The 26,682-nt window shown below is 50.1% G+C and overlaps 2 protein-coding genes across 4 annotated transcripts in view; one reads left to right on the forward strand and one right to left on the reverse strand.

The window, feature by feature from the left end:
- The window catches only part of Tmem9 (transmembrane protein 9), a 678,246-nt gene that overhangs the window by 166,650 nt on the left and 484,914 nt on the right, over positions 1 to 26,682 (forward strand). The gene's annotated exons all lie outside the window — the stretch shown is intronic.
- Nav1 (neuron navigator 1) overlaps positions 1 to 26,682 on the reverse strand; it is a 254,817-nt gene that overhangs the window by 92,247 nt on the left and 135,888 nt on the right. For all 3 annotated transcript variants that reach the window (XM_052200638.1, XM_052200639.1, XM_052200640.1), the window contains 2 exons: positions 12,632 to 12,734; positions 7,719 to 8,084 (listed from right to left, as the gene is read on the reverse strand). In XM_052200638.1, the coding sequence (XP_052056598.1) occupies positions 7,719 to 8,084; positions 12,632 to 12,734 (469 nt within the window). The remainder of the gene's footprint in view (positions 1 to 7,718; positions 8,085 to 12,631; positions 12,735 to 26,682) is intronic.

Raw genomic sequence — 26,682 nt, forward strand, 5'->3', positions numbered from 1 at the left:
GATTAAATTCCAGACCCCACTATTTTTAGAAAAACAAATTCCTTTTGTCTTTTCAAAGGGTAAAAATGTCCCAAGCTGTCCTCTCTGACAGTCTGCAGGGCTATGGGTTGAATATCGCCCGGCAGGACTGCTTCTGCTGTCAAACCAGCAATCGGTATCCGTGCCAGCTCTAAGAGGCTTGCTGACAACTTGAGAACTTCCATGGGAAGGGGAGGGGACACCAAAACAGGAGTGGTCAGTCGGGAAAACTGGCTCACTTTAGAAAGCACTGACATTAGGTGAGGGGTGTGCTCATTTGTTCTTTCTTTCTCTCTTTCCTTCCTTCCTTCTTTCATTTTGTCTATAGAATAGCTGTGCAATCATTGATTAGCAACCTGCTGACATATTTAGATGAAGTGTTACCACTTATTTCATTTTCCCCAGACAATAATATTTGAATTAATCAGCAGGAGTGTTTATGAGGACGAGTCCAGCTTTATATTAAGAACTTTGTCGTACAAATTAATACCATGGAAAAAGCAACTGCTTCACAATTTTGGGAGAACGTTTAGGAAAATGTGGTTTCCCAAGGCAGCAATACTACTCTGGGGTAGACCTAGAGGCTTGGGATTTTATTTTCTTTTTTTAAATTAGCTGTAAAACTCTAAGAAGAGAACACAGGAGAGTTACTGGATGTGATTCCCCAAAGCACAGGCAATGAAGAGAAAAAAAAAATGAGATACACTCCACTTCTTTAAAGCAAAACCTTCAGCAGGTATAATGGTATGTACCTGGAGATCCAGCTGCTAAGGAGGCCAAGGAAAGGGGATGGTTTGAGGCCAGGACTTCAAAAACATCCTAGAAAACAGTGAGACCCCGCCCAGTCCCCTATACTACACATGCATGCATGCACACACCTACACACACATTCACACTCTGAACCAGGCATGGCATGTGAATCTGCAATTCCAGCGCCTGAGTAGCTGTGGTATGAGGATCTTGAGTTTGAGGCCAGTCTGGGTTATTTAATAAGACCTTGGCACAAATCAAAACCAAAACAAAACCACCTAACCCCAAAACAATTTTTGTGTGTGCGCATCATAGAACAGTACCAATAAAAAGGTGACCCACAGAATGGTAGAAAATATTTGCAAGTCATATATGTAATCAGGGATTACTATCCAAAATATATTTTAAAAACTTCTGATAGCAAAGTCCAAATAATCTAATTTTTTTAAAGGGCAAGCGTTTGAGTAGATATTTCTAGAGAAAAGAGCTCTAAAGGGTCAATGATCACTTAAAGACATCACTGATCCTTAGGGAAGTGAAAACTGAAACCATAATGGGCTATCTTCTCCCCTTCATTCGACAGGCTATTATTAAAAAAAAATACTGGTTGAGGATGTGGAGAGAAGGAAATCTCACGTGATGATGGACATGAAAACTAGAGCAGGCATCCCAGAGAACAGCATGCTGAATGCTCAAACGATTACCCAGAGTGTAGACCGGTCCTGTGGCCCAGCAACCCTTGGCTGGGTACACTAAAGATACTTCTGCACACACCTTTATGGTAGCACAATTAAGAATCGCCAGGGCCCAGAATCAACCTGTGTGTTCACTGATGGACAGATGATAAAGAAAACATGATATACATCACGAAGGAATGGTATTTGGCCATAAAGAGAACGCAGTTGCGCCCCTTGCAATCACATGGATGGATATGGAGAACTCTGTGTTGGTTCACAGATGGTGAAGAGTTCATGTGCCACTCATACGCAGAAGCTGGTCTTCTTAGGAGGGGGAGGGTGGTAGCTACTGGAAGTAAAGGGTGAAAAAGGCTAACAAGTCCAGAAGTACAGTGGGACTGAAGAGTAACTTTTAAAACAATATTATTTTAATCTTAATAGTGTGTGTGTATGTGTGTGTGTGTGTGTCTGTCTGTCTGTCTATCATACATGCACATAAGTGCACGTGGCCCAAGGAAGCCAGAGGCATGGGATCCCGCTGAAGCTGAGTTACAGGTGGTTGTAAGCAACCTAATGGGTCTCTGTAAGAGCAGCATGTCCTATTAACCTCTGAGCCATCTCACCAGTCCCAGGAGTAACTTTTAATATTCTATGGCATTACTAAAGAATGAGAATTACTAAGGAATGAGAAATGTCTTCTAATATTCTGTGGTTCACAGCAATTAATTGTATACTTCAAAATAGCTGGCAGAGCCGGGTGGTAGTGGTACACGTCTGTAATCCCAGCACTCTGGGAGGCAGAGGCAGGCAGATTTCTGAGTTTGAGGCCAGCCTGGTCTACAGAGTGAGTTCCAGGACAGCCAGGGCTATACAGAGAAACCCTGTCTCGAAAAACCAAAAATCAAAAATAAATAAATAAATAAATAAATAAATAAATAAATAAATAAAATACCTGGCAGAGAGGACTTTTAATGTTTCTGACACAGAAAAATGATGTCTTCGTTGATGGATTTTTCAGTTACTTGATCTGATCACATCGTATACATATATTGAAATATGTACAATTATATTCTTCAAAACAACAAGAGGCAGGTGTGGCGCTGCATGACTGTGATCTAGCATTTAGGAGGTGGAGGCAGGAGAATGGGGAATTCAAAGTCATTTTCGGCTACATAGTGCATTCAAGCCCAACCTGTGTTGTATGGTCTCATTCTGCTCCAAAAAACCAGAACTAAACAACAACAACAACAACAACAACAAATATGGGCTGGAGAGATGGCTCAGAGGTTAAGAGCACTGACTGTTCTTCCAGAGGTCCTGAGTTCAATTCCCAGCAACCACATGGTGGCTCACAACCATCTGTAATAGGATCTGATGCCCTCTTCTGGCGTGTCTGAAAACAGCTACAGTGTACTCATACATAAAATGAATAAAAATTCTTTAAAAAGAAAAAAAAAACCCACCAACTAATCCCCAACCAACCAAAACAAAAAATCTATCTGAGGAAAAATCACAATGAAATACTTTTCTTTACCACTGACAGATTTTAAGTATTTCACAGAGGTCATGTGTTGGAAGCTGTGGGAGGTAGTACATCGTTGAGGAGGCAGAACCTAGTTTAATGCCTTAGATTATTAGGAGTGTGCCCTTAAAGGATAGGAGACCTTGTTCTGGTCCATAGGGCCACTGACTTCACTGAGCCCCCCTCCATGATGTACTTACTACATTGTCATGGGCCTCAAAGCAGGAGACTACCATCCAAGATACAGTGAAACCGGAGACTCTGACCCCAGACTTTCCTCTTTTAAAACCACCTATCTCAGGCATTTTGATGCAGTTACAGAAAGCTGACTAACAAAATGAGGATTTTTTTTTTTCCGAGACAGGGTTTCTCTGTGTAGCCCTGGCTGTCCTGGAACTCACTCGGTAGACCAGGCTGGCCTTGAACTCAGAAATCCGCCTGCCTCTGCCTCCCAGAGTGCTGGGATTACAGGCATGTGCCACCACCGCCCGGCGGTTATTTTTTTCATAAACCAGAAATGAAAGCAGTGAGACTTCGGAGGACACAGAACTGGTGGCAATTCAATGGAAAATGGTCCCCTGTCTCAATGGAAAACAGTATCATGGTTCCTCAAGAGAGGACACACAGGACAGCAATTCCAATATGACCAGCAATTCTTCTCTATGTGCATGCCCCAAAGACCTAAAAGCAGGGACTCAAACAGGTATTTATACAACATAGTCATAGTAACCTAATGTAGGTTCCTGAACCTAAAATGTGGCTGAAAAACAAAACAAAACAAAACAAAACAAAAAACAAAAAGAAAGCAGAGTATACACACTCCAGGGAACGTTATTCAGCCATGAAAAAGGAAATTCAGACACACCCTAAACAATGAGTGAGCTTTGATGTTGTTATGCTAGGTAGCATAGATCACAAAAAGACACTTGCGTGAGTTGCCTAGAATAGTCCAAACCACAGAGTTAAACTTGTAGATGGTAGTTGCCAGGAGCAAGAGGGTAGCAGGAAGGGAAGCCACTGTGGAGTGAGTATGGAGTTTCAGCTTGGTTACCTGAAATGCAGTGGAGGTGGGTGGTGGTGAGCAGGGGCCACAATGTGAATGTCGTTAGTGCCCCTGGACTGCATTTAAATCTGCTTCTTCCAAAACAGTGGCTCCTCACACACTCCACTAAACTTCAAACTTATTTATAAGCACGTGACTCCTTTGGTGGCAGTGTTCAAGTCTCTCTCCAATCTGCCTTGCTTACGTGTTTGAAGAATGTGCATCTCTGGTTTGCCGACGGAAGTCACCTGCTGCTAGATAGGACCAGGGCCAGGGCGTTGGCTTGTCCAAGCTGAACACAGCTGGGAAGAACTTGTCAGAGGACAGTCCCCATGAGATAACTGAGAAAGGGTGAGAGCCACTGCTGCCCACTGAGGCTCACGTGGACGGCCTGAGCCAACTCTGTCACCCACAGGGAGGGCAGAGAGATGCTCTGCAGCCAGCTGCACTGCCCAAGGGGGGCCAGCCCTGAAGGTCCCTGGGAAGTGGACATTCAAATGGCTGTAGGACCCAGCTGATGGGTGGATGGGGAGTGTCTCCATGTGGGTGGGAAGGGCCCAACCCATCTTATAAACTGGAAAACCAATATTCTTAGGAAAGTGACTTAAAAAAAAACTTGTATGCATGCTTTGCCTGCATGTGTTTCTGTGCATCATATGCACATCTGGTGCTGGAGCCCAGAAGAGGGCATCGGATCCCTTGGGACTGGACTTGTGGGTAGGAAGGAGCTGCCGTGTGTGTGTGTGTGTGTGTGTGTGTGTGTGTGTGTGTGTGTGTGTGTGTGTGCGCGCGCGCGCGCGCGCGCGCGCGCTGGGAATCAAAATCAGGTCCCCCAGAAGAGCAGCTAGTGCTTTTAACCACAGAGTCATCTCTCTTGTTCATTTTTATAAATGATAAAATCTGACTGAGACCCACAGTGGGAATCAGAGTATATTAATGGAGGCTGAGTGGGGGCAGCTCAGGTTTGCAGGGACACCTAAGGATTTTTCTGGAATAGAGCATTTCCTGCTTTAATGTAAATGTGTGGTCTGAAAATACTTAACAGAGGAGCAATGATCATCTTTAAAGTCACTGGACGTTGTGAGCTGTTTTCTTTCAATGTTGGCTTCCTAAGCACGTTTAGGATGTTGTGGTGGTTTGAATAGGAATGGCCCCATAGACTCATGGCTTTGAATGCTTGGCCCTTTAGGAGTGGCCAAGAGGGTGTGGCCTTGTTGGAGGAAGTATGTCACCATGGAGGCGGGCTTTAAAGTCTCCTATGGTCAAGACAGGCCCAGTGTGGCACACAACCTCCTGCTGTAAGCGGATCAAGATGTGGACCTCTTAGCTTCTTCCTTCTCCAGCACCATGTCTGGATGCCCCATGTTTCCTGCCATGACAGTGCCAATACCTCTCTGAACCGTGAGCCAGCCCCAATTAAATGTTGTCCTTTGTAAGAGTTGCTGTGACCACAGTTTCTCTTCACAGCAATAGAAACCCTAGCTATGACAGATGCCCTTCTGTTTATGGTCCTAGACAAGTACTCAGGGACAGAACACTTAAAACAAGGACACAAGGTTATCAGTAACTGAAAACTAACCGTAAAAGACACACATGGAATGGCATTGCAAATTATAGCACTGTAATTTATAGCCTCATCTACTTGGGAAATATCATCACACAGTTTATCCTACGTTCTCCATAGGACTTCAGGCCTCCCGGGTCTCCCAGCTGCGGGGTGAGCAGAGATGTCTGGGTCTCATCCCTGTCACTTCTGAGGACTTTGTTATGACTTGACTCAAGGGCACACACACTACCCAGAGGAAAGAGGATAAACGGCAGGAGCTGTGCAGTGGGCAAAGGTAACATCTTCCCGTCCCTTTTGTTCCTTAACCTTCTGTGTCCCACACCTCATCACATTCCCAGCATTATTTGGGGCTACTAGATCTGTCCTCGCTGCTGATTCTGGGTGAATGGGGACCTGTCATTTTTTACACTCCCTGAGGGGAAAGGTGTGTCCATTGGTTAGTCCAGGACTCTAATATCCTGAACAGCTAACACAGTGATCAATTACACCGAGCCAGGAATTATACTAAGAAACATGTAAGGAATTATATCTATACTAACCCTTTTTAATCTTCCGAATGGGCCACAGATTGTCCTATCTATATTCAGCAGATAGGCAGATTAGAGGTTAACTAACTAGCTCAAGCTCAGACAGCTAATTAATTCTGGAAATCCTTCTACTTTAGCCAGGGTGGGTCTCTCTACACAGGGGGTCTGTGCCTTGGTCCTTGGTCCTTTGGGGACATTAGTGGGATTGTAAGAATGCTGATATACCCTGAGGGTGAGGGTCCTGCCAGTCCTGGAATTCCCTAGCAGAGATGCCACGGTCCTGAGCTTTCGGCCCTGTAGGGTTTGTGCTTCCCTCTGCCCTATCAGGCTGGCACATCAGGGACAGGGACTTGATGCTCTGACCCTAGCACTTCCCAGGGCATATGGTCTGCTTGGAACGGCCTCTCCACCCCCTTGGCTCTCCTGTCTCCCCATCCCAGGTGGCTGACCACAGCAGCAGCTGGGCTCTGACTACAGCAGGCCTTCTCTCTGTCCCCGCTCCAGGCTGGCGGATCTGAGCGTGAGGTCGGGCTGCCCCGGGATCCTCCAGGCAGTAAACAAGCCGTGCATGCGTCAGTTGTTTTGCTCCAGAGCAGCCTCATCAGCTGGACAGACCCTGACCAGACCTGCCAAGTTTATCCCCCTGGGTGGGCTGCGGGCTGGGAGTGGTGGATGGCCTGAAACTCGGCGCGGTCTTTCCGTGCCCTCGAAGCTTCAGGGGTTTTATTAGGAGCAGCAATCTCTGGCAGAATGGTTTTAGATATCTGAGAGATTGGGAAAGGGCTGTTGTGGCTTTACAGGGTATCTTAGGGGTGGAGACCCCCAGAAAACCATAAATGAAGAATGGAAGGGGCAGGTCTGCTGAGAGATACACGAGAGAAGTTTCCAGAACCAAGCAGCTCTCTGGTCTCAGGGCTTGAAAAAGTTGGCCAGAACACCGCAAAGCCAACAGTTCAAACACTTCCTGCCCTCTTTTCATTTCCAAGACTGCCATGTCTGCCCCAGCTGTCTCCCCAAGTCTACCCTGTCAGAAAGAGATAAACTGAGGGTCCCTGGCGGTCCACGGGCAGGAAAGAAGGCTTAATAGGTTGGGGTAGGGAATAGGGTGTGGCATCGTGGGTAGAAAGATTACAGAAGCAGAGGTCCATAAACCAAGGGCCAGAGTGGTAACCCCGGGCAGCGGAAGTGGAGTCACCACCCCTACTATCGTCTGACTCTGACTGGTTCTTTCATTTAAATGCCGCTTTCTCTTGGCAGGTAGCAGGAGATGGCACTATTAGCCTCTTTCTGCAAAGGTGAGAGCAAATTACATCATCCGCGGTCTACCCAGTTTGCAGAAGAGCTGGGCCTCAAGTATGTTCTCTTTGGAGGACAGGCTCAGGGAGGAGAAAGGCATAGCTTAATGGACCAATCAGCACCTCTGTTTCCAGCCCCACCCACGTACACATCTAGAATAAGCCACATCTGGTTGCAGAGGTAATCACCGTGCACAGCAGCCCTCTGTAGATGCCTTTTGTTGCAGCACAGCAACCCCATCATCCCCTGTGGCTGTCCTGTCCTCCCATGCCCCACCCCTCCCACCCCACCCCCGGCCCAAGCTGGCCTCTGTGCTTACCCTGTCGTGATGTCATCATCCTCCGTCATGGTCTTGCCCATGAGGTCACTGTCACTCATGTAGCCGGACTTGAGGTCCACCTCGTCAGAGTCCAGGGACTCCACCAACTCCAGGCGAGAGATGTGGCTGAGTTTGCTGGGGCTCCGCATGGGCATCGTGTGGGAGTAGTGTGCCCGTTCCCCATGCATGTACCAGGCTGGTGGCCCCTCGGAACGGCAGCTGCCCCCAACAGAGGGGGCGTCGCCAGCCTGCAGCCGGGGACTGGACTGGCCGTAGCGCCAAGAGAGAGGAGAGGAGCGGTTGGAGAGGCTGGACACGCTTCGAGGGTTGGCATCGTCACTGTCATAACAAGACATCTCCAGGGAGCTGTGAAGAGAGCGGACAGAACATATTTAGTCCTTGGCCCTCTCAGCTCACTGGGATGCCCCTATGTGGAGAGTTCTAAGTGCATGCTCCTTTATTACAGGGTTTCTCAAGCTGTCAAGGGACAACGATCCTACTAAGTACCCAAGGCACCGATCCCACACTGAGCCTATCCTGTGAGTATGGCCGGTGTTTAATACTTTTTTTTGATCAGTTTTTGGTAATGGCCCAAAGAAAGAAATTAATCTTGCTGGCCCAGTGTTTCCTATCAGTGAGACGGGATAATGCCTACCTACCCTGGGTATGGTTTGTAGAGTTGGTAGGACTGGAGCCATACAGATCTGACATGTAGATGCTCACAGATGAGCTAGCGAGGCCTGCTGAGGGGCGGGGAGTGGAGGCTATCGACCCAGAGCTCAGAAGGCCTTGACTCTACACTTTGTTCAGGGTGACAGTCAGAGGCCATCACCTCTGTCTGTCAGTGAGCAAAGGGCTAGCTGATCCAGGTACCAGATCCAGGTAAGCCTAAAACCGAATGTCGATGGTACAAGACAAGCTTTTAAGAACCTTGGATATAAAAGCAGTGTTGGTATTCTGTCTAAGCTCCACCCCACAATTACCTGGCCACAGCCAGGTATGGCCCTCTCCATAGACCTGGCCCACTATAAAAGGGACTGTTTGCCCCTTCTCTCTCTCTCTCTCATCGCTCTTGCCTCTTGGCACTCTCACCTCTCTGCCCCTCTTGGGCTCTCCTCCCCTCCCCCCTCTCTCCACGTGGCCATGGTTGGCCTCCACTTCTCTTCTCTTCTCTCTCTGTCTCTCTCTGCCTCCACTACCCCATTAACTCCCATCCTCTGCCCTGAATAAACTCCATGTCTGCGTGTGTCTGGTCCCTCAGGGGGAAAGGGTGCCTGGGCATGGGCCCGCCTAGGCACCCCCTTCCCCACACCACCGTATACCATTCTCTAAACCCCTTTCTCTCTTTATGAACCCAACAAGCAGGCCCCAGGAAGAGTGGTCAGTCATAGTTCTGGGCATCAGGGGAAGAAGTGCACCTCCCAGCCCTCCTCCAGACCCCTGGGCAACAGACATGGCGTTCACTGGGTAGAGGACCCAGGAAAGCAGACAAAGGGTACAGTAAGATTGAGGGTCACAGGCCTTAAAAGAAAGCCACATGCAGGCTAATACCAGAGGGCCTGAGGCTAGGGGCCCCAGGTCCTTCTCCCACATGGCCAGAGGGGAAATATGGCTGAGATCTGGTAAGAATGGTGATCAGGGCTTTGGTTCAGTCTAGCACCCCCACCAAGCCTAGCAATGGTGCTGCTCCAAACTACGGACTCACTCTTCTCTATCACACGGCCTGACTGAAGTCAGACAGGGTTGACTCAAGGACATGCGTGAGGTATGTGGAGCGCCACAACCGGGTGAGTTGAGGCAACCCCTGGCTGGACATGGGGTATGCAAAGCAACAGTCTTTGATCTGTGATCACTTTCCTTTTACAGGGATGTTAGTCACAGGGCATTGGGTTTTTTGTTTGTTTGTTTTTCATTGTTTTTATGAAGTTGCTTGAAAAAAGAAAAGCCCTCCCTAATGGTCTCTACTGAGCCTGAGACAACAGTCTTCCATTGTGGTCCTTGCAGCTGACCCACAGGAATGAGTGATACCTTGTGTGGCCTCCACTGGCCTATACCCATCTTTCCCTCTGGGCCCAACAGTCCCAGCATCCCTGTGTCAGCTTCTAGTTACTATGGACCTCAACACCATCTCCTGGAGGACAGTGGAAGCTCCCTCCCTCATGGCAGGGAGGCCATGGCCAGTCTGGGTGCCTCCCCCCATATTCTAGCACCTCATGAAGGGCTTCCTCAGGGAGCAGACCCATGGTGACTGTGCTGGATGTGGAAGGGACTGTCTCACCACAGGTGAAGGTCAGGGCCTCATGTAGTAAGGACTTAGCAAAACTAAGATGACCAGGAGATGGTAATGAAGATGGTGGTGGTGATGATGATGATGATGGTGGTGATGATGATGATGATGATGGGGATATACAAGGGAACTGGTTTCCAATACAGTAGTAAGCACCTAAGGAAGTGAGCACTGTCCTCTCACTTCTGCCCCTGGCCTACTCTCTGTGTTATTCTCTGAACAGAAAAATGCCTCTCTCCTCTTTTGAGTATTTTGTTGTTGTTTTGTTTTGCTTGTTTGTTTTTCTTTTTCTGAGACAGGGTTTCTCTGTGTAGCCCTGGCTGTCCTGGAACTCAACTCTGTAGATCAGGCTGGCCTCGAACTCAGAGATCCTGCTGCCTCTGCCTCCGGAGTGAGTGCTGGGGTTAAAGGGATACAACACAACCATCCAGTTTTCTGCACTAAGCCCCCTTCTCTTGCTCTCTGGGGAAAAGGTTTCTAGGGCACAGCTGATCTTCTGACCTGCAACTAGCGCCCCGCCCCTCAGGGGTTTTGCCTCTCAGAGGAGGTCAGTTTTGTTTCCTCTCCTCACCTTCCCTACCCCAGACTCTCCTCAAGGAGGGAAACACACCTACAGAAAGAGAGGATATGGCCAGAAAGTCAAGTTTCCAAAAAGGAACTGAGTCTAGTACCCCTGGGAGTCCCCGGGGGAGGGCAACCTTGGCAGACACACCCTTGAACCCCCGAGGCCTTCTGGGTGAGACTGTTGGCTCTGAAGGCTGGTGCCTCATGCTGTGTGGACACTCTGAGCTGCCCCCATCAGCCTGTGGGGACCAGCATGTGTACCTTCTCCGGGTCTTTTTTCTAGCTTGGGGGAATATTGCTCCAAGGTATGGGGAAAGACTGATTGATGAAAAGCACTTTAAAAAGCAAAAGAACCATAAAAGTCGACCCTGGTGTTTGGGTTATCCAAGTGTGGGCCAGAGCTAATGTAAACAAACTAAAGGCTAAGAGAGGAAGCGACCGTAAACAGAAGATCCAGATGCAGGGAGACCAGGCCTCACAGCTCTTATCTCAACCAGTCAGTCTTAGGCTCCCTTCCCAGCCAAGCAGCGCCTTCCCCACTTCCCTGGGGCCTCGGGGCAGGCATGAAGACACCGGGAGGCTGGGCACTGCCGCTGCCCTGCTTCTGGGGCTGAGTCATTTGGGCTGTGACTCTCACAGCAGCTCAGCTCAGCAACTCTCAGTTTCTTTGGCTCGATCTTGGCTGGTGACTTGGCATGGAGAGATGTTCCAGAAACTTCCTTGGATTGGGGAAAGCTTCATCCATCAGGGGGATAAACCGCTGGACAACTCAGCTGAGTTGGAGCCTCCTCCACTCTACCTGGATTCCGGTTTAGGGCTTGTGGGATGGGCAAGGGCTGCACGGGGCTCCTGAGGCAACACAGACCACTTTCCCCAGATGCCCTTAACCACGGCCTCCTAGTCGTTAGGAAGATGCTTAGCTATCTGGGACTAAGAGGCAGCTTTTTCAAGGCAGGGGTAGGACTGAGGATGTGAGGGGTAAGGGAAGGAGAAAAGTCTCAGTAAGAAGACCCATGGACGACAGCTCCCGAGGAGGCAGCAGTCATGTGCTCCCACACAGACCGAGATGCCCTGAAGGGAACAAGCCCCCTAACATTGAAGTTATGAAAGTGTGTGTGTCTGGATACCTCTCTGACCAGCCATGCCCCGAGCTAGTAAAACTCCCTTTCCCATCGATCCCATGTCCCAACTTTGCATTCAGTTTTCTAGCACCGGGAGACAGAGAGGAACCCACCTCGAGTTCAACCGAGGAGGTTTCTGGTTCTTAATAAACAGGCCCTCTGTGTCCGTGCCCCACGATTTCCCAATCTTGGCTGCCTGCTCAGCTCCCTCCTCGGAACTTAGCCGGGCCCTCTGTCCCCTTTAGAGCTGACAGTATGAGCTCATCTGAGAGGCCTAGGGAAGCCCAGAGGAACTGAATGGGAAACTCTGACTCACGGAAGGGCCGGTGCCAGAACGCTGCTCCTGGGAAAAGGGCTGCGGGAGGGCTGTGTACCCTCTGGCTGGAGGCCTGGGGGTTTCTGGAAGGGCTGGGGGATGAGAGGGATACCATGGGGTTGATTTTGTGGGTACCAGTAGGTAGGCCCTGCTGGGCACTCGGCCCTCCTTTAGGAGTGATAGAAGAGACCCAAGGATACCTGGCTGGCAGAGGGCTAATGAACCCAGGTGTTAGGGGGTCCTCGCATCCCAGAGGGATGGGACTGAAGAACAGGAAGGGTGTTCAGTCGACAAAGCCCTTTTGAAAGAGGAGGAGACTGTAGCCCACAGAGAGAACAGGTTTCACAGACTGCACACCTGGGCTTCCTACCCACACCCAGCCACCATCACGGGTGAAATCCTGTGTGCAAGCAGAAGCGGAGGCGAGACTGAGCAGGGTTTCCGCTGTGGTGCTGAGTCCTCCTTTTCTCTGCAGCACTGGCAATATGGTGCTCCAAGTGCCTGTGTTCACAGAGGCCAAGGCCCTCTGGTCAACTCGGGATGCCCATGTGGAGGCGTGGCGGGACTAAGGCCTTGCCCTCCAGACACAGGAAGTGCACATCACCAGAGGGCAGCTCCGGCTTACCTGTGAGTCACCTGGGAGCCTCGCAGGCTGGACATGGTTTCCTCCAGGTTCTGTCGAAGATCCAGAACATTCTGTACTGTTCTCTTTCTCTGCGACTCTGGGTCTGGCAAGGAGAACAGAAAGAGGTGGTGAATGGAGAGGACTTCCTAAAGGGACCTGGGAGTCAGGGAAGGGGAGACAGACACCATATCTCCCAGAAGCCAGACCCCTGGAGCCAGCCACTTGCTTCTTCTGTTCCTCAGAGATGACCAACAGAACAGATTTAGCTAAGACCTCCATATGTGCCCCCCATGCTGGCTGAAGCCCCAACCAGGGCTTCTGAAGGGCTACAGACAGGGCCCCCAGAGTCTCTCCCTGAGGGACCACTGTTGCCTCTGGCTTTGGTTTGGGGAGGTTCTTCTCACAGCAAAAACAGAGGTCATGGGCAAGGTGTCCTGTGGTGGAGTAAAATGGGATAACACACACACACACACACACACACACACACCCCAAAACCGCCTCTGAAGCAGTGTGTCAGTGTGTGCCTAGGGCTCTCGGAGGAGGGGACACTCTAATGGGTAGAGCTTGCCTATTCCCACCATATAAATATCCCTACATGGCCAGTTTCAATCAGTCAACATATCATGGGCCGTCGTTCTGAAGGGTTGGGTGGGACACATGGAGTTGCTGTGAGGGGTCTAAGAGGCAGTTCTGATAGTCTCCTAACGGTGAGGTGGCTGATGGGAGCGGGAGTCGAGCAGCCATTTTGGGGGGCAGTTCAGACCCTATTCAAGAGTTAGAATGAGGAAGCAGTGCGGGCGTGGCCAGGGTCTGAACCAGTCAGGACCTCTTTGCTCAGCCTTGGTTTCCAGGCAGGAAGACATTAGCCTGGACAGACGAGAGCTTCTGACTGTGAGAAGTTTCCCACTTTCTCCCATCTAGGGATGGCAACAGCATCCAAAGGACGGAGCAACTCAGAAGACCTTCTTCTCCTTTCTACTGACCCACCCGAGAAATCTTTATCAAACACCCACGTGGGGCTGGGAGTGGTGGGGTCCACATTTAATCCGATGCTCAGAAGACAGAGGCTGGTGAATCTCTATGAGTTGGAGGCCAGCCCGGTTTACAAATCAAGTTCTAGGCCAGCTGAGGCTACATAGTAAGGCCCTGTTTCAAACAAGAAAAAGAAAAAAAGAAAAGAAAAAAATGAAAGAAAACAGAAAAACTTCTAAAAATAAAAATTAAAGAAGCAAACCAGCCAGGCGGTGGTGGTGCACGCCTATAATCCCAGCACTCTGGGAGGCAGAGGCAGGCGGGTTTCTGAGTTCGAGGCCAGCCTGGTCTTACAGAGTGAGTTCCAGGACAGCCAGGGCTACACAGAGAAACCCTGTCTCGGAAAAAAAAAAAAAAAAAAAACCAAACCACATCCAAAAAGAAAGAAGCAAACCAAACTAAACCAACCAAACAAACAAAATCCACAAAACAAAAACCCAAAGACTCCAACTCAACTTGGTACCAGGCACTGTGCTAGGCTCTGAGGACACTAACCTGTCCCATGGATAATCTTTTATATAAGGATCCAAAGTCACACGGAATAGAACCCAGCATTCCCAGTCCTCCTCAAGAGTCTGCTTCAGCAGTTAGTGACAGAGATAAGGGTGGGACCATCCCTCTCCTCCCTCCCTCAACCCTTCCAGCCCTCACAGCCAACCTTACCCTACTCCAGACCCAGCCTCTCTCCACCCACACACTCAGCAGGGGAGCGTCCTTCTGGCCGCCAAAGAGAACATTTCCGAATCCCCTAAGAGGTATTTTTTTTCTCAAGACTGAGCTCAGGCTGACTGTCACTGGCTGGCTGGCCCAGAGAGGCGGGGTGGGGTGGAAGGGTCGTGCTCTATGGCTCCCCCAGAGCCTCTGGGCACCTTGTTCTAGGGCCAGCTCCAATCCTGGGCCCCGCTGCTGTCTCTGTTTCCCTCCCTTGGGGTCTTGTCCCTGTCCCCCAGCTTCTCAAGCCAGTCCAATGTGTCCAGGGATCCATGATGGTGTGAGGAACAAGGAGAAATGGCAGGTCTCCATGCCAGCGGTCTGAGCTCTGGCCACAGCCCTGGCGTCATCTCTCTGGCTGCTGCCAATGCCTGTTTATCCTGGCAAGTGTTGCCTCGCGAGCTTCTCCCTGCCTCTAAGTGATGGCTCTGCTTGGGACACAGTCAGGGTCCGACAGTGTTTGTGTGTGTGTGTGTGTGTGTGTGTGTGTGTGTGTATTAAGGTTTAATATTCGCAAGACCCTCTGTGGGATCAAGAACAGAGCACGGGTTTCACAGAAGGGTGACACCTTCTATGGTTTAATCGGAAATTAAACCCAAGGTGCAAATCTCCAAAGGGTGTTTCCAAAGAGGAAAGTGACAGAGGGTTATTCAGAGGCTTCTGGGTGTGCCCAGTCCTCTTCACGCACCGTCCAGTCCAACCCCAAAGGGAGACTTGTGCTATTGTTCCATTTTACAGATGAGAACATGGACACTTTGAGATCAAATAAATCACCCAAGCTACACAGCTAGCATAAAGCACAGGGTAGAGCTAGAGTCTGAAAGAAACTCAACCTCTTTTGATATAACACAGGGCACTCCTGTATCGGCAGTGACATGCACGGTGACTGCATACAGTAAGTGCTTAATGATATCTCAAGATTTAATGAGAGCTACCACCATTTAAATTTTTTCCCATGTATGTGTGCATATGGGTATATTTGTGTATGTGTGCATGTGTGTGCATATGTGTGTATGTACGTATGTGTGTGTTGGATACGGTGGCATTAAAAAAGTCCCCTCTCTTTAAGAAAAAATTTTTAAGCCATACAGTTGGCCAGCTTCATTCCTAATTCTCTAGGCTTTGGGGCATCACAGGGAATGATGGGAACTAGAATCCAGAATCTTGGTAGTGTCAGAGAACAATATATATAACAATTCCGATATAACAACCACAGTGCCTTCTCTCCCTAGCCTCCTCAAAGACCTCTACCCCAACCCTTACATTTTTACCATATCAGCAAAGTAGAGTAACACACACACACACACACACACACACACACACACACACACACACCAGAGCTAGTCTCTTCAAAAACCAGAGATACCAAGGTCCCGGAAATGGCTTGGCCTGGTCCTGTGTGTCACAGAGGTGAGAGCCAAAGTTCAGAAGCACAACCATTGGGGAATGGCAGAGAGGCTAAGAACTATCTGCAGACCCCAGGGTGTGTTTAGAGATGGCGAGAAGGCTTGGTTTGATGAGAATGACTGGATTTGTTAGTGCCCTGGCTGGGATGGTCCTGAAGAGGCTACACCTAAGCTCCCTGAGTGCCTCAGCGGTGTCTCTTAGTGGCCATCTAGGGTATGACACCTTACATTTCCACAGCTGGGTCTGCGCTGTGTGTGTGTGTGTGTGTGTGTGTGTGTCTGTGTGTCTGTGTAGTAGGTAGTGTATATGTGTGTATGTGATATTCATATTTCTGATCTCCAAGTCATTTATCCGTGTTTAGTTTTTATTAAGTTGTATTTGCAAAAGAACTCACCCTACCCCTTACCCTCACCCCTCCACCCTGTTCTACCCCAGCATCCAGCCCATTTTTACTAAGCTTTGCCTCTTTCTCACAGTGCACAGCGAGAATGAAGATCTGGGAAGGCGTGGAGGAGTTGAAGTAGCTTTGTGATGACATTAACATAACCTAATGCTTTCTTTATTCTACTGGTTAAGTCCCGTCTTGGAGGCTGCCTCCCCATGTCTTGGCCAACCCTGTGGTCTCAGGATGAGTGGGGTCTGGGAGGAAAAGCTGAGATATGTCAAAGATGGAGGAGTCTCTTCTTCTTGTTGCTCAGGATGTTTCCAACCTATGTGACAACCTCTGTGCACATACAGCTAAGTTTTTGCAGAACAGGTCATAGCTCCAAGGATGAAGTGTGTGTGTGTGTGTGTGTGTACACAAAGAATATACTGTCTGTGGAGTCTTATGACGGATCAACAATCAAATTTACTCGACACGCAGGTGCATGCACACAGTATGCCAGCGACCGTGACGGCGTGTTGGCTCCATGTGAGGCACGACGCTAAGCACCTGACTCAGTGGTATTTCATTTGATTCATCATATTTGCTTGGATTCCAACCCCCCTGTTCTTTCCATTATGATACCTCGCCTCAGAATACGCACATCTCTCCAAGGTGTGCAGACACAGTGTTCTGCAATCCTGCAGATACACACGGCGGTTTGGGTGGTTCTGCCTCCCATTGTGAGACAGGAAGGTGACTAAGACATTCATGAGGAAAAGAAGCATTCTGTGCCTGAGAAGGGAAGGCCCAGAGCACACTGGAAGGGTGACAAGAGCAGATTCCTTCCTTCTGCCTGCCTACCTGGCATCAGACAAGGGGGGCAGGCCTCCCAAGAAGGCCAAGCCAGGGTTTGCTGCTAGGCTAAAGACCTGGACACTGGGGACAAACTGACTTTCACTCTGGTGTCAAGAACGTAGGCCAGTAGCTGTGGCTCACTAATTAAATCTCAGCACTTGAGAGTCAGAGGCCAACAGAACTCTGAGTTTGAGGTCTGTCTGGTCTATAGAGTGAGTCCCAGGAAGCCATGTCCATTTAGAGAAACCCTGTCTCAGACAAACAAACAACATGGGGGCTGGAGAGGTGGCTCAGTGGTTAAGAGCACTGACTGCTCTTCCAGAGGTCCTGAGTTTAAATCCCAGCAACCACATGGTGGCTCACAACCATCTGTGACGGGATCAGATGCCCTCTCCTGCTGTGTCTGAAGACAGTTGTTGGTATTCTGTCTAAGCTCCACCTTACACCGCCATGCCACACTCCCTTAACCCTCCCATCCTCTTTTTTTAAGCCCACACAACAGTGACAGTGTACTTACATATAATAGATAAATAAATCAGAAAGCAAAAACAAGCAACAAAAACAAAAGAGAGCAGAGTTCTTAGTGTTAAGAAGAAACCCCACCATCCAGGTCCTCCACTGCCCCTTTGCATCTGGGCTGGCCCTGAACAGGTTACTTCATCTTGCTACAGTTTTCCTTTCTGCTAAATGGAGAGTGAGGCTTAAGGGCCACTAACACACTTAGCATGATGCCCAGCACACAGCAAACTGCCTGGAACTACAGCCAGTGTCTGGCAGGAGGCAGAGGTGGGCAGACAGCGCGGCTGGAGAGGTGGGACGACGGTGCTGCCGCTCCCTGGGGCCCTCACACCTGGACCTAGGGGCAGTTGAGATACACTCAGCAAGCCTCGCTTACGCACCATCACACCTGATTCAGTGCTTTTCTCAGGGCTAGTCTTGCCTGTGGGATGCACTTAGCTACAGGGACGTGCTTGAACCAGGAGACAAAGCTATGAGATCGTAATGGACAGGGAGCCTCCAGCTCAGGGTAAAAGCCCCAACAGATTCAGGCAAATTCCAGAAGGAGGAGGCTCAGGGGGAATCCATCACCCAGTAGTCAGATTTCCCCACGTTCTGTGAGGTTTTAATTATTAGCTAGCAATTAAGTAAACTGCAATAACTTTTGACTATTGAAGCTTTAATTACCTTCACCAATGTTTCAGAACCCACAAGCCATGTTGCTCGGGGGAGAGCAACTGAGAACTGGCTAGATCTGTTCCTCACCTCTAGACTGGCTTTTACTGGGAAGGCTGGGTGAGGTACAAGCCCCCAGGAGGGACGGAAGTGAGCCAAGAGGGAGTCTGAAAGCATTTGCCACCCTCTCACATTAAGGACAGGAAATGACCCTACGATTCCTCTCCCCCACGTCCACCGAGGGAACTCAGGGCTGCTGTGACTCCTGGCCTGGGCTCTTTTTCTCACTGTCGAGTACTGTGGGCTGAGATGGAGGCGCAGATGTGTCTGCAGAAGAGGTAAGTCACAGCCAGAATTAACCACAGGGGATAGTCTGGGCCTAGATCCATGAAGAAATCCAGGCCAGCCTAAACGACCTGGAAACAGGAAGCACCGGGCCTCCCTGTGTCTGTTTCTCTCTCTCACACACATCTCAACAACTCTTCAGAGGAAGAAAACTCCCCAACCCTATTGGATCCCCGGTACAGAGGTCTGATCTTTAAATTCTGGCAATCTATCACAATTTCATCTTAAAAAGAAAGATTCCAGCCCTAGCCAGCAGGCTGCTTTCTCCCAGTACTCACTGCAACACTGGAGGACACCAGAGAGGTTCACACGAGGCTGCCAGGATCTGTTGAGCAGTACTTTGGGTCCAGTGGGTCAAATGTCTCTGGGAATCTTTTCTGCCCCTCTCCTCCATTCAAGGACATAAATCTTCCAACTCCAGCAAAAGCAGGCCAGCTGCCCCCCCCCTCCCAAGGTACTCCTGGTCTAAGGGCACATCCCATCCTTGGAGTGGATCCATTCCCACCCCTAGAGGGCTGATTTGGACACCGTGGCCCGAAAGCTAAAACTGACAAGTGACCGGAGACACAGATCTCCCCTGTCTGAGGTAGAGCCCAGCAGCTTGTCTGAGGGGCAACTCCACCCTCGGTCCTCACCCCTTCCCAAATCACCTGCTGACCCTAGAGGTCCTAGAAGGGGGCAGGATAGATGGGGCTTTCATGCCAGAGACCCCCTGCTGTCACAGAGCAGGCAGGCAGGAAACTCTTCTGTTCCTAACCCCCTAATTCCTCTTATCTCCCCCACTTAAGTTAAGATATTGTCAGAGGCAGCTGACACAGAACCCTACGGTGCAGCAGATCCTCGGCTTGTAGCTGCTCCCCAAAGGAGCTCCCAGGGTTTCCCTTTTCATCCCAGAGAACCCTAACTCTAACCCCTAACCCCCCTAATCCCTGAACCCACTCAGTCAACGGGCTGGCTGGAGTCTTCCCAATGGGACTCCATCACAAGGCACCAGACAGAGCCAGGATTTCACAAACAAAGCATTGGCTATATGAGGCCATTAGACAAAAACTAGAACTACAAACAAACCTGGAGATAAATAAGAGAAGGGTGCATAGGAATTTGCCAGGCTGGAGCCTCCCCAGTTCGTGTGCAGTTTTTTTCCTTTTTTCCTTTTTCTTTTTTCTTCTCCTTTTTTTTTCTTTTTACTTTTTCTTTTCTTTCTTTCTTTCTTTCTTTTTTTTTTTTTTGTTTTTTTGTTTTTGTTTTTTTTCAAAATAGGGTTTCTCTCTATGTAGCCCTGGCTGTCCTGGAACTCACTCTGTAGACCAGGCTGGCCTCAAACTCAGAAATCTGCCTGTCTCTGCCTCTCATGCGCTAGGATTAAGGGCATGCACCACCACTGCTCAGCTGAGTTTTGATTTTCATTGAGGTAAAAGTCCCAAGGAAACACATCAATCAGCTGTGGAACTTGGGTAAATGACTTTCCCTGGGCCTCAGTGTCCTGGTCTGTAAGTAAGGGAGCGCTGTAGCTGACTAAGCTCTGCCAGTGTGGCCCTGTGACTTTGTGCTGGGCTGAGGTCTGTTATAAATGCTTGCCCCAGAGTTTTTGGTTCAGTAGGCTAGAGGTTGTTCCCAGGAAATCTGCTGTGCTGCCAGCTTTGAAATCAGGTGCTGTGATCGGAGGGTCCTACTTTCCACTTGTGTAAACACTTCGAGAACAGGAGACCCAACAAAGCACCACGGCTCAACATCCCCACCCAAAGTGATGGAGAAATTCCGCAAGTCTCTCTCTCTGCTCTCTGCTCCATCTTTCCGGTAAGACAGCCACCAAAATCTTGCCAGGTCTCTGGGACTTGCTGCAGAGAATAACCACACGGGGGCGCTATGGGTCCTCAGCCGCCTGCAGCCTCGATTTGCATTGATGAAGCTATGCCGTTAAGACAGGCAGCTAGCTTTCTAGCTCAGGCTTGGGAGAAGTCTCTCAAAGGCCTCTTTCCCTCTGAATTCGCTAAGGATTCAGTGCTGCACTCCTGGGGCAGACATCCTTCGTACCCCCACTCCCCACCCTGGCTAGGTGAACACACCTGGAGAAGAGCTCCGTGTTTGCAGCATTGACTTTTCTAAGCTGTCTACCCAGGCAGTGCCTGCCCTGTTCCTGGTGGACCTGTTTAAGAGCAGAGCCTGGCTTACTGGGATTTTTCAACCCCTGAAGGTAGAAGCAAGCTCTGGAGACCCACAGACTCCCCACCTTGGCAAGCTCATAATCAGCCAAAGTTTAAAGGAGAATCCAGCTTGCCTTTCAACACGAGCTCCCTGGAGAAGTGTGTGGGGGTCCAAGTCTGTTCTCTGGAGGTCTCATTTCTGCTCCTTTGTAGTGTGCTTGGGGCGGATGGCTTTCTGGGAGAGGTAGGAGGACAGACTCCTTCCATTACGACCCATCAGGGTCCTTTTGGAAAGAGAGGAGGTCTCTGCAGTGAGCTGAAGGCAGAAAGGGAACTCCTGCTGCAATGGTGGTGCAGTGGTGTAGCTCTGTGGTGCAGCTCAGCCTCACACGAGCTTGGGAAGCAAGCTTACAGGCCCAGGGACGCTGCTTTTCAACGGACTTGCACTTGGGGAAGGCTTTGCTAGATTAAGGACAATTAGACCAGAAGACAAGTCAACTCTCTGCTCCATCTTTCCAGTAAGACAGTCACCAAAATCTTGCCAGGTCTCTGGGACTTGTTTAAATTGACTATTGTAAGGTCCACTTGTCTGTCTGTCTGTCCGTCCTTTCTTTCTTCCCTCCCTCCCTCCGTTCCCCCCCCCTCTGTTTTGTTTGTTTGTTTGTTTGTTTTAGAGACTGGGTTTCTCTCAGTTCCTGGCTGTCCTGGAACTTACTGGGCAGACCAGGCTGGCCTTCAACTCAGAGATTTGCCTGCCTCTGCCTTCTGAGGCCTGGGATTAAATGTGTGTGCCGCAGCTGCCGCCGCCACCACTGGGCTAGGTCTATCATTTTCTATTACATTTCTAAAGAAATTGCTCCCTCCCTTTTCCCTTGAACACCAGGTAACAGATAAGAGAGGATTCTGAAGATGTGATGCTGGACTGGGATTATAAGCAACCTTTGGCAGAGAAGACACTCTGCCTATCTCAGATGCTCAGGCAGGTCGCTGCTAAGGGCAAGCCCAGGATCTCCTGCCCGGTGAACCTCAAGGTTTACTTTTATTGGAAATGTTTCCTATTTCAACAATGCTCAGAGCCTTCCTGTGACACCCTGCCCGGAGATGTTGATGATGTCTCTTGTGCAGCTGCTTCTGGGAACCGGGAACGGTTGTTATAGCAACATTTTACACAGCAGAGAGCCATCTGCGGGCGAGGGAGTCTGGAGAAGAGGAGAGGGGCTCAGGTGTGAACCAAACCGCATTGGAAGAGGCCTGGGGGAGGGGTTTCTGGTTGTGACCCTAGTAATACTAGGTGTTGGCTAACTTCTCTCTCTCATACCAGGTACTGTCCGTCCTAGAGGCTTTATGTATATGGGCCCTGCTTGGTTACATCACATGCCTGGGCTGGTCTATTTATTACCCCGATTTCATAGCTGAAAAAAACCAGAGTTCAGGGCGGCTGAGACTGCTGTCCAGGATGACACAGCAGCCCATGGCAAAGCCAAAATGGCTGTCTATATGGCTGCCTTTCTCGTAGCACCACCCCCAAGACAGAGTCTCTCTCTCTCTCAGACCTATTCCTCAAAGATGCCATCCTTCCTCCCAGAACCTGTCAGTGGGGATGACTGGGTCAAGATGACGCAGCCTGTGGACCTCAGAGCAGGCCTGACAATGGAGGGTATAGGGTTGATTTTAAAGATTCTGAGGGAGAAAGCTGGGGGCAGTTTAGGCTTTGTAGGGTTGCCCCAGACAAAGAGGGTACCCCCAGCTGTGGAAACTATTCCACCCTCCAGCTCGCCGACCCCAATACCATGCACACAGCATCTGCCGTGACCTCAGCCTTGCCGCTGTCTGACACGGTTGGCGCTGTTGGCGCTGGGCTGCCTCCCAGAGGACTGTAGTTCCTGGGACCACCTTCTGTGTTGCTGATCCTCGGGTGGCTGCCATCACCGAGGACCTTTGGGTTCAGCCATCTGTCACCACCTCCAGGGTTGTGCCTTAGACACAAATGCCTTAGACAGAAGCTTAGGAGTGCCCACTTACCCCCTCCCAGGGCTTAGGCTAAAGGCAGAGTTACAAAGCTGTTAGCTTTAAGAAAGACTTTCAGTTATGAGACAAGAGACTCCCATGGTGAGGAAGAATAAGGTTTGCAGAAGAGAGAGTGTTCTTGGAGACAGTAATGGAAGGAAAGGAAGGAGACCATTCCCTGAGCGCGTTCTACGTGCTGCAGTTGACCCTAAACATGGAGAGACACTCTGTCCTTGGAAGACAGTGATCCCAAGGGGATAAACATAGCTAGCCCCAATTACAGGTGTTTGGTTCTGAGAGCCAGTTAACTCTCTAAGATCACACAGTTTAAGAAAATAGTACAGTAAGGATCTAGGTTCCAGTCTCTCTTTGAAGTCCTTGCTTCCTTCCTTAATAAATGACCAAGTCCAACAAGGACAACCTGACTGGACCCAAGAGGCTCCTCCTGACTGCCGTGTTAGAGTCAAGAGTCTTCACAGACCGCAGGATAAGGCCTGTCCTCCTCTCTGGGATGAATGAGATAAATCATTGCCAGGAGACAGGGGAGTCGTGGGCCACTGGCCAGGCCAAGAATTTTCTACCTCCGCGATGTGGGGCCGCCTGCCAGTCTTGCAGGCCTTACTGGCAGCCACTACTCCTGTCCAACACTTCCTCGAGGGAGTCCTTTCTCCCCAACTGGGCTCTGTCCCAGCTCTGCAACCTGCAAAGCTTCTGGCCTTGGAAGAAGCTTCCTAGAACGCCTGGCAGGCGGGGCTGTATGCACAGCCTGCTCGCCAAGCCAAGGCCAGTCACTGCCTGCACAGAACATTCAGAATTCTCGGTCCAATTCCCGGGGCAGCCTGGGAACCTGGGCCACAGAAGCGCCTGGAGGTACAGCAGCAGCAGCAGTTACTTCACCTGCTGCTACGTCACAGGGTGGAAAGAGCGGAGAGGGGACTAAGGCTGTCCTGCCCACTCCTGCCCTCACGAGCTGGTCTCTGCCCTGAGGAACCTGGGTCCTCTACTGCTAGATGGAGAGCATCTTCAGATGAACTCCAGCCTGGGAGCAGAAACTGTGTCCAAGTCGTGGGATCTTCTGGGGCCTGGGAGCAAGTTGATTAGTCTCTCTGGGCCTAAGTTTCTCCTGGGAAAGACCATTAAGCCCATTCCTACTCTGTTGAGAGTGGGGGAGGGGAGCACAGAGGGGAGAGGACAAGAAGGGCATGTAAGCTGGGTGTCTGTAGAACCAGAGGGCCGTGAGTTGCTGCCGACCTCCAAGGGCAGACTGGGGCCTCATAGGGAACCCCATCAGAGTAGGGCTTGGGCAAGATCAGGAAGCAGCGATGGGGGATGCCCAGGCCTTCTGTCAGCCCATGCCCAGCCCTCCAGAGCCTGCATTGAGCTCAGCAGCCAAGCTCCTACTAAAGAGGCTGAGCTCCTTAGGCTGGGTAGCCAGTTGAAGAGAGGTCTCTGAACTAACTTCCCAGGCCTACCAACCTGTAGCTGACTTAAAGGACAATAGATCTTCCAATATGGAGTGCCTGATCCTCATAGCCCACTTTGGCCTGGCTGCCCAGATGTGTCCAGGCTGTGGAAAAGTCTAACCCGGGGCCCTGGCTGTGGTAGTCCTCTCAGGGGACACAAGTACGTGAGGGTTGGACTCATCCAGGTTGATCAAGAGGCCTTGAGCATGGCCGGCTGGCCCTGGAGATTAAAGATGAGAGAAGGCAGCTCTTAAAGAAAGTAACCAGTGGTGTGTGTGTGTGTGTGTGCGCGCGCACACACACATATATGTGTGTTTTCTGTATGTCTCTCTCCCCTGTGAAGTAGAGGGTATGTGTGAGTGTCTGCATGCACAAATGTATATGTGTACATGTATGTATTTCTGTGTGTGTATGTCTGTGTATATATGTGTGTGTGCAAACACATGTGTATGTATGTGTACATGTATGTGTGTTTCTGTGTGTCTCTCTCTCCGCTGTGTAGGAATCAGGGTATGTGTGAGAATCTGCATGCACACATGTGTATGTGCACATGTATGTATTTCTGTGTGTGTATGCGTACGAGTCAGGGTGTGTGTGAGTGTGTATCTCTGTGTGTGTGCACATGCATGCACAAGCATGTGTGTGTTTATCTGGGTAGGACCCAGGGCCTGGCCAACCTCAATTCTTGGAAACACAGCAACCCTTTGGCAGAACCTATGCCATCTGTCTCTCTACCTTTGGAGGCAACCAGCACCTATTTGATGCTTACTGTGTGCCACATATTTCACACACTTCAGGTCTTCAAAGCTCCCAGAATATTCCGTGAACCGTGTTCTTTGGAGTTTGTCCTGCCACAGAGAGCCTGATTAGCAGTTCGAATTTGCTTTCAGCTATGAGGTTCAGGGCTGGGATTTGAACCCAAATTCACCAATTCCAACCCCAGGGCTCACCACACCAGATCCCTGTGAAGCCTGTACTACACCCATTTGTGTTTTCAATGAATAAGAAACACAATAGAGACGGGAGACCGGAGCCTGGAGCCTAGAGCCTGACTAGTCAGGGCTCTCCCGACTCTCTTCTACCTGCTCTGGGGAGACATGCTGCTGACTGTGGTAGCAGCTTCCCAGCCCCCTACCCCTTCTGCCTCTGCAGCCGGAGTGGGGAGTCATGGCCACATTCTCCCTGAAAACGATCTTTAGTCAATCTCTGGCCAGAAGCTCCAGCAGCTGGTGACCCCTGAACCCCTTCCCTAGGGTCATATATGTTTAATGAGCAGGAGGCTGGGGAATCGGCTGCCTGGGCCTGGCTGAATTTCCCTCCTCCAAAGAACAAGGGGAATCTTCTAGGCTTTGCCCTCACTTCTGCTAGGCTCCAACTGGGGCAGCCTGCGGCAGTGACTTGGGAGCCTTCCAGTTCCTGTGTTACATACCGTACATCCTTAGACCAGGCACCTGTAGGTAGTTGCTATGGGAACAGCTAGCTCAGGCTTTACTCCTGGGACTACTGAGCCTACCTAGCCTGTGTGTGCTCCTTCTCCCACTGGGAGGACAACTTGGAGGATACACTTAGGAGTAAGATAATCATGCAGAAGCACCAAGCCCAGGCTGGAGGCTGGGGGATGACTTGGGTGGCTTCAAACACCTCAGCCACCTATGACCTATGGAGTCTCAGAACAGGTCCACCCACTGAACCTGAGGTCTTGGTATTTTGAGACTTCAGCATCTCAGACAACCCCAGATGACCCCAGACGACCCCCAGACGACGTCCTTGGCCTAGAGTCTGAGGCTTTCTGCTATAATTTTTTGATATAATATTCCTACCGCCCTCCACACCCACCCTATCCTTTCACCCATCCAGCCAGTCTGGCACCCCACTGCACCCTTGCCCGCCTGTGTTTCCCACTGCTCTATTGGAAGGCTCTTCCCTGTTTAAGTGAATGCCTGGTTCAGGTCACATCTCTCCTCAGAAACTTTCCTGGCCCACATCAGATACAACTTCTTCATGTTCTAGAGTTTTCTATCATTGAGTTGTTGATCAAGGAACACATGTATTAGACGCAGTGGTGCAGCCTTTAGTCCCAGCACTGTGGAGGTGAGGCAGACAGATCTCTGAATTTGAAGCCAGCCTGGTCTACCTAGTAAGTTCTAGGACAGCCAGAGCTAAATACACAGTGAGAGCATTTCTTGAGGAACAAACAAACACACAAAGGAACACATGCCACTTCTGCAGTGGCGGTCCTAGTAATGCCCACTGGTTTGCCTACTGTGTGTGACACTACCCTCCCAACAGCCCTATCCAATGCCAGCATCACTGCAGATCAAGCGGCAGGTGATCAGGCTGTCCTTCACCTGGCCCTTCCCCCTGGTGTACAACACGATTCTTCTCTCAGAGTCCCCACAGCAGACTCCACCACAGCCTGTGTATCCTTCCTGACCCACGCCTCTTTACACAACTGCTAGCTTTGAGGGCAGAGGGCATATGCCATCCATCTTTGAATGACCGTACCTGACATGGTATCTAAGCTACAGCTGATGTCTTAGTCAGGAT

Source organism: Apodemus sylvaticus, chromosome 12 (genome assembly GCF_947179515.1).
Source record: "Apodemus sylvaticus chromosome 12, mApoSyl1.1, whole genome shotgun sequence".
Taxonomy (NCBI): domain Eukaryota; kingdom Metazoa; phylum Chordata; class Mammalia; order Rodentia; family Muridae; genus Apodemus; species Apodemus sylvaticus.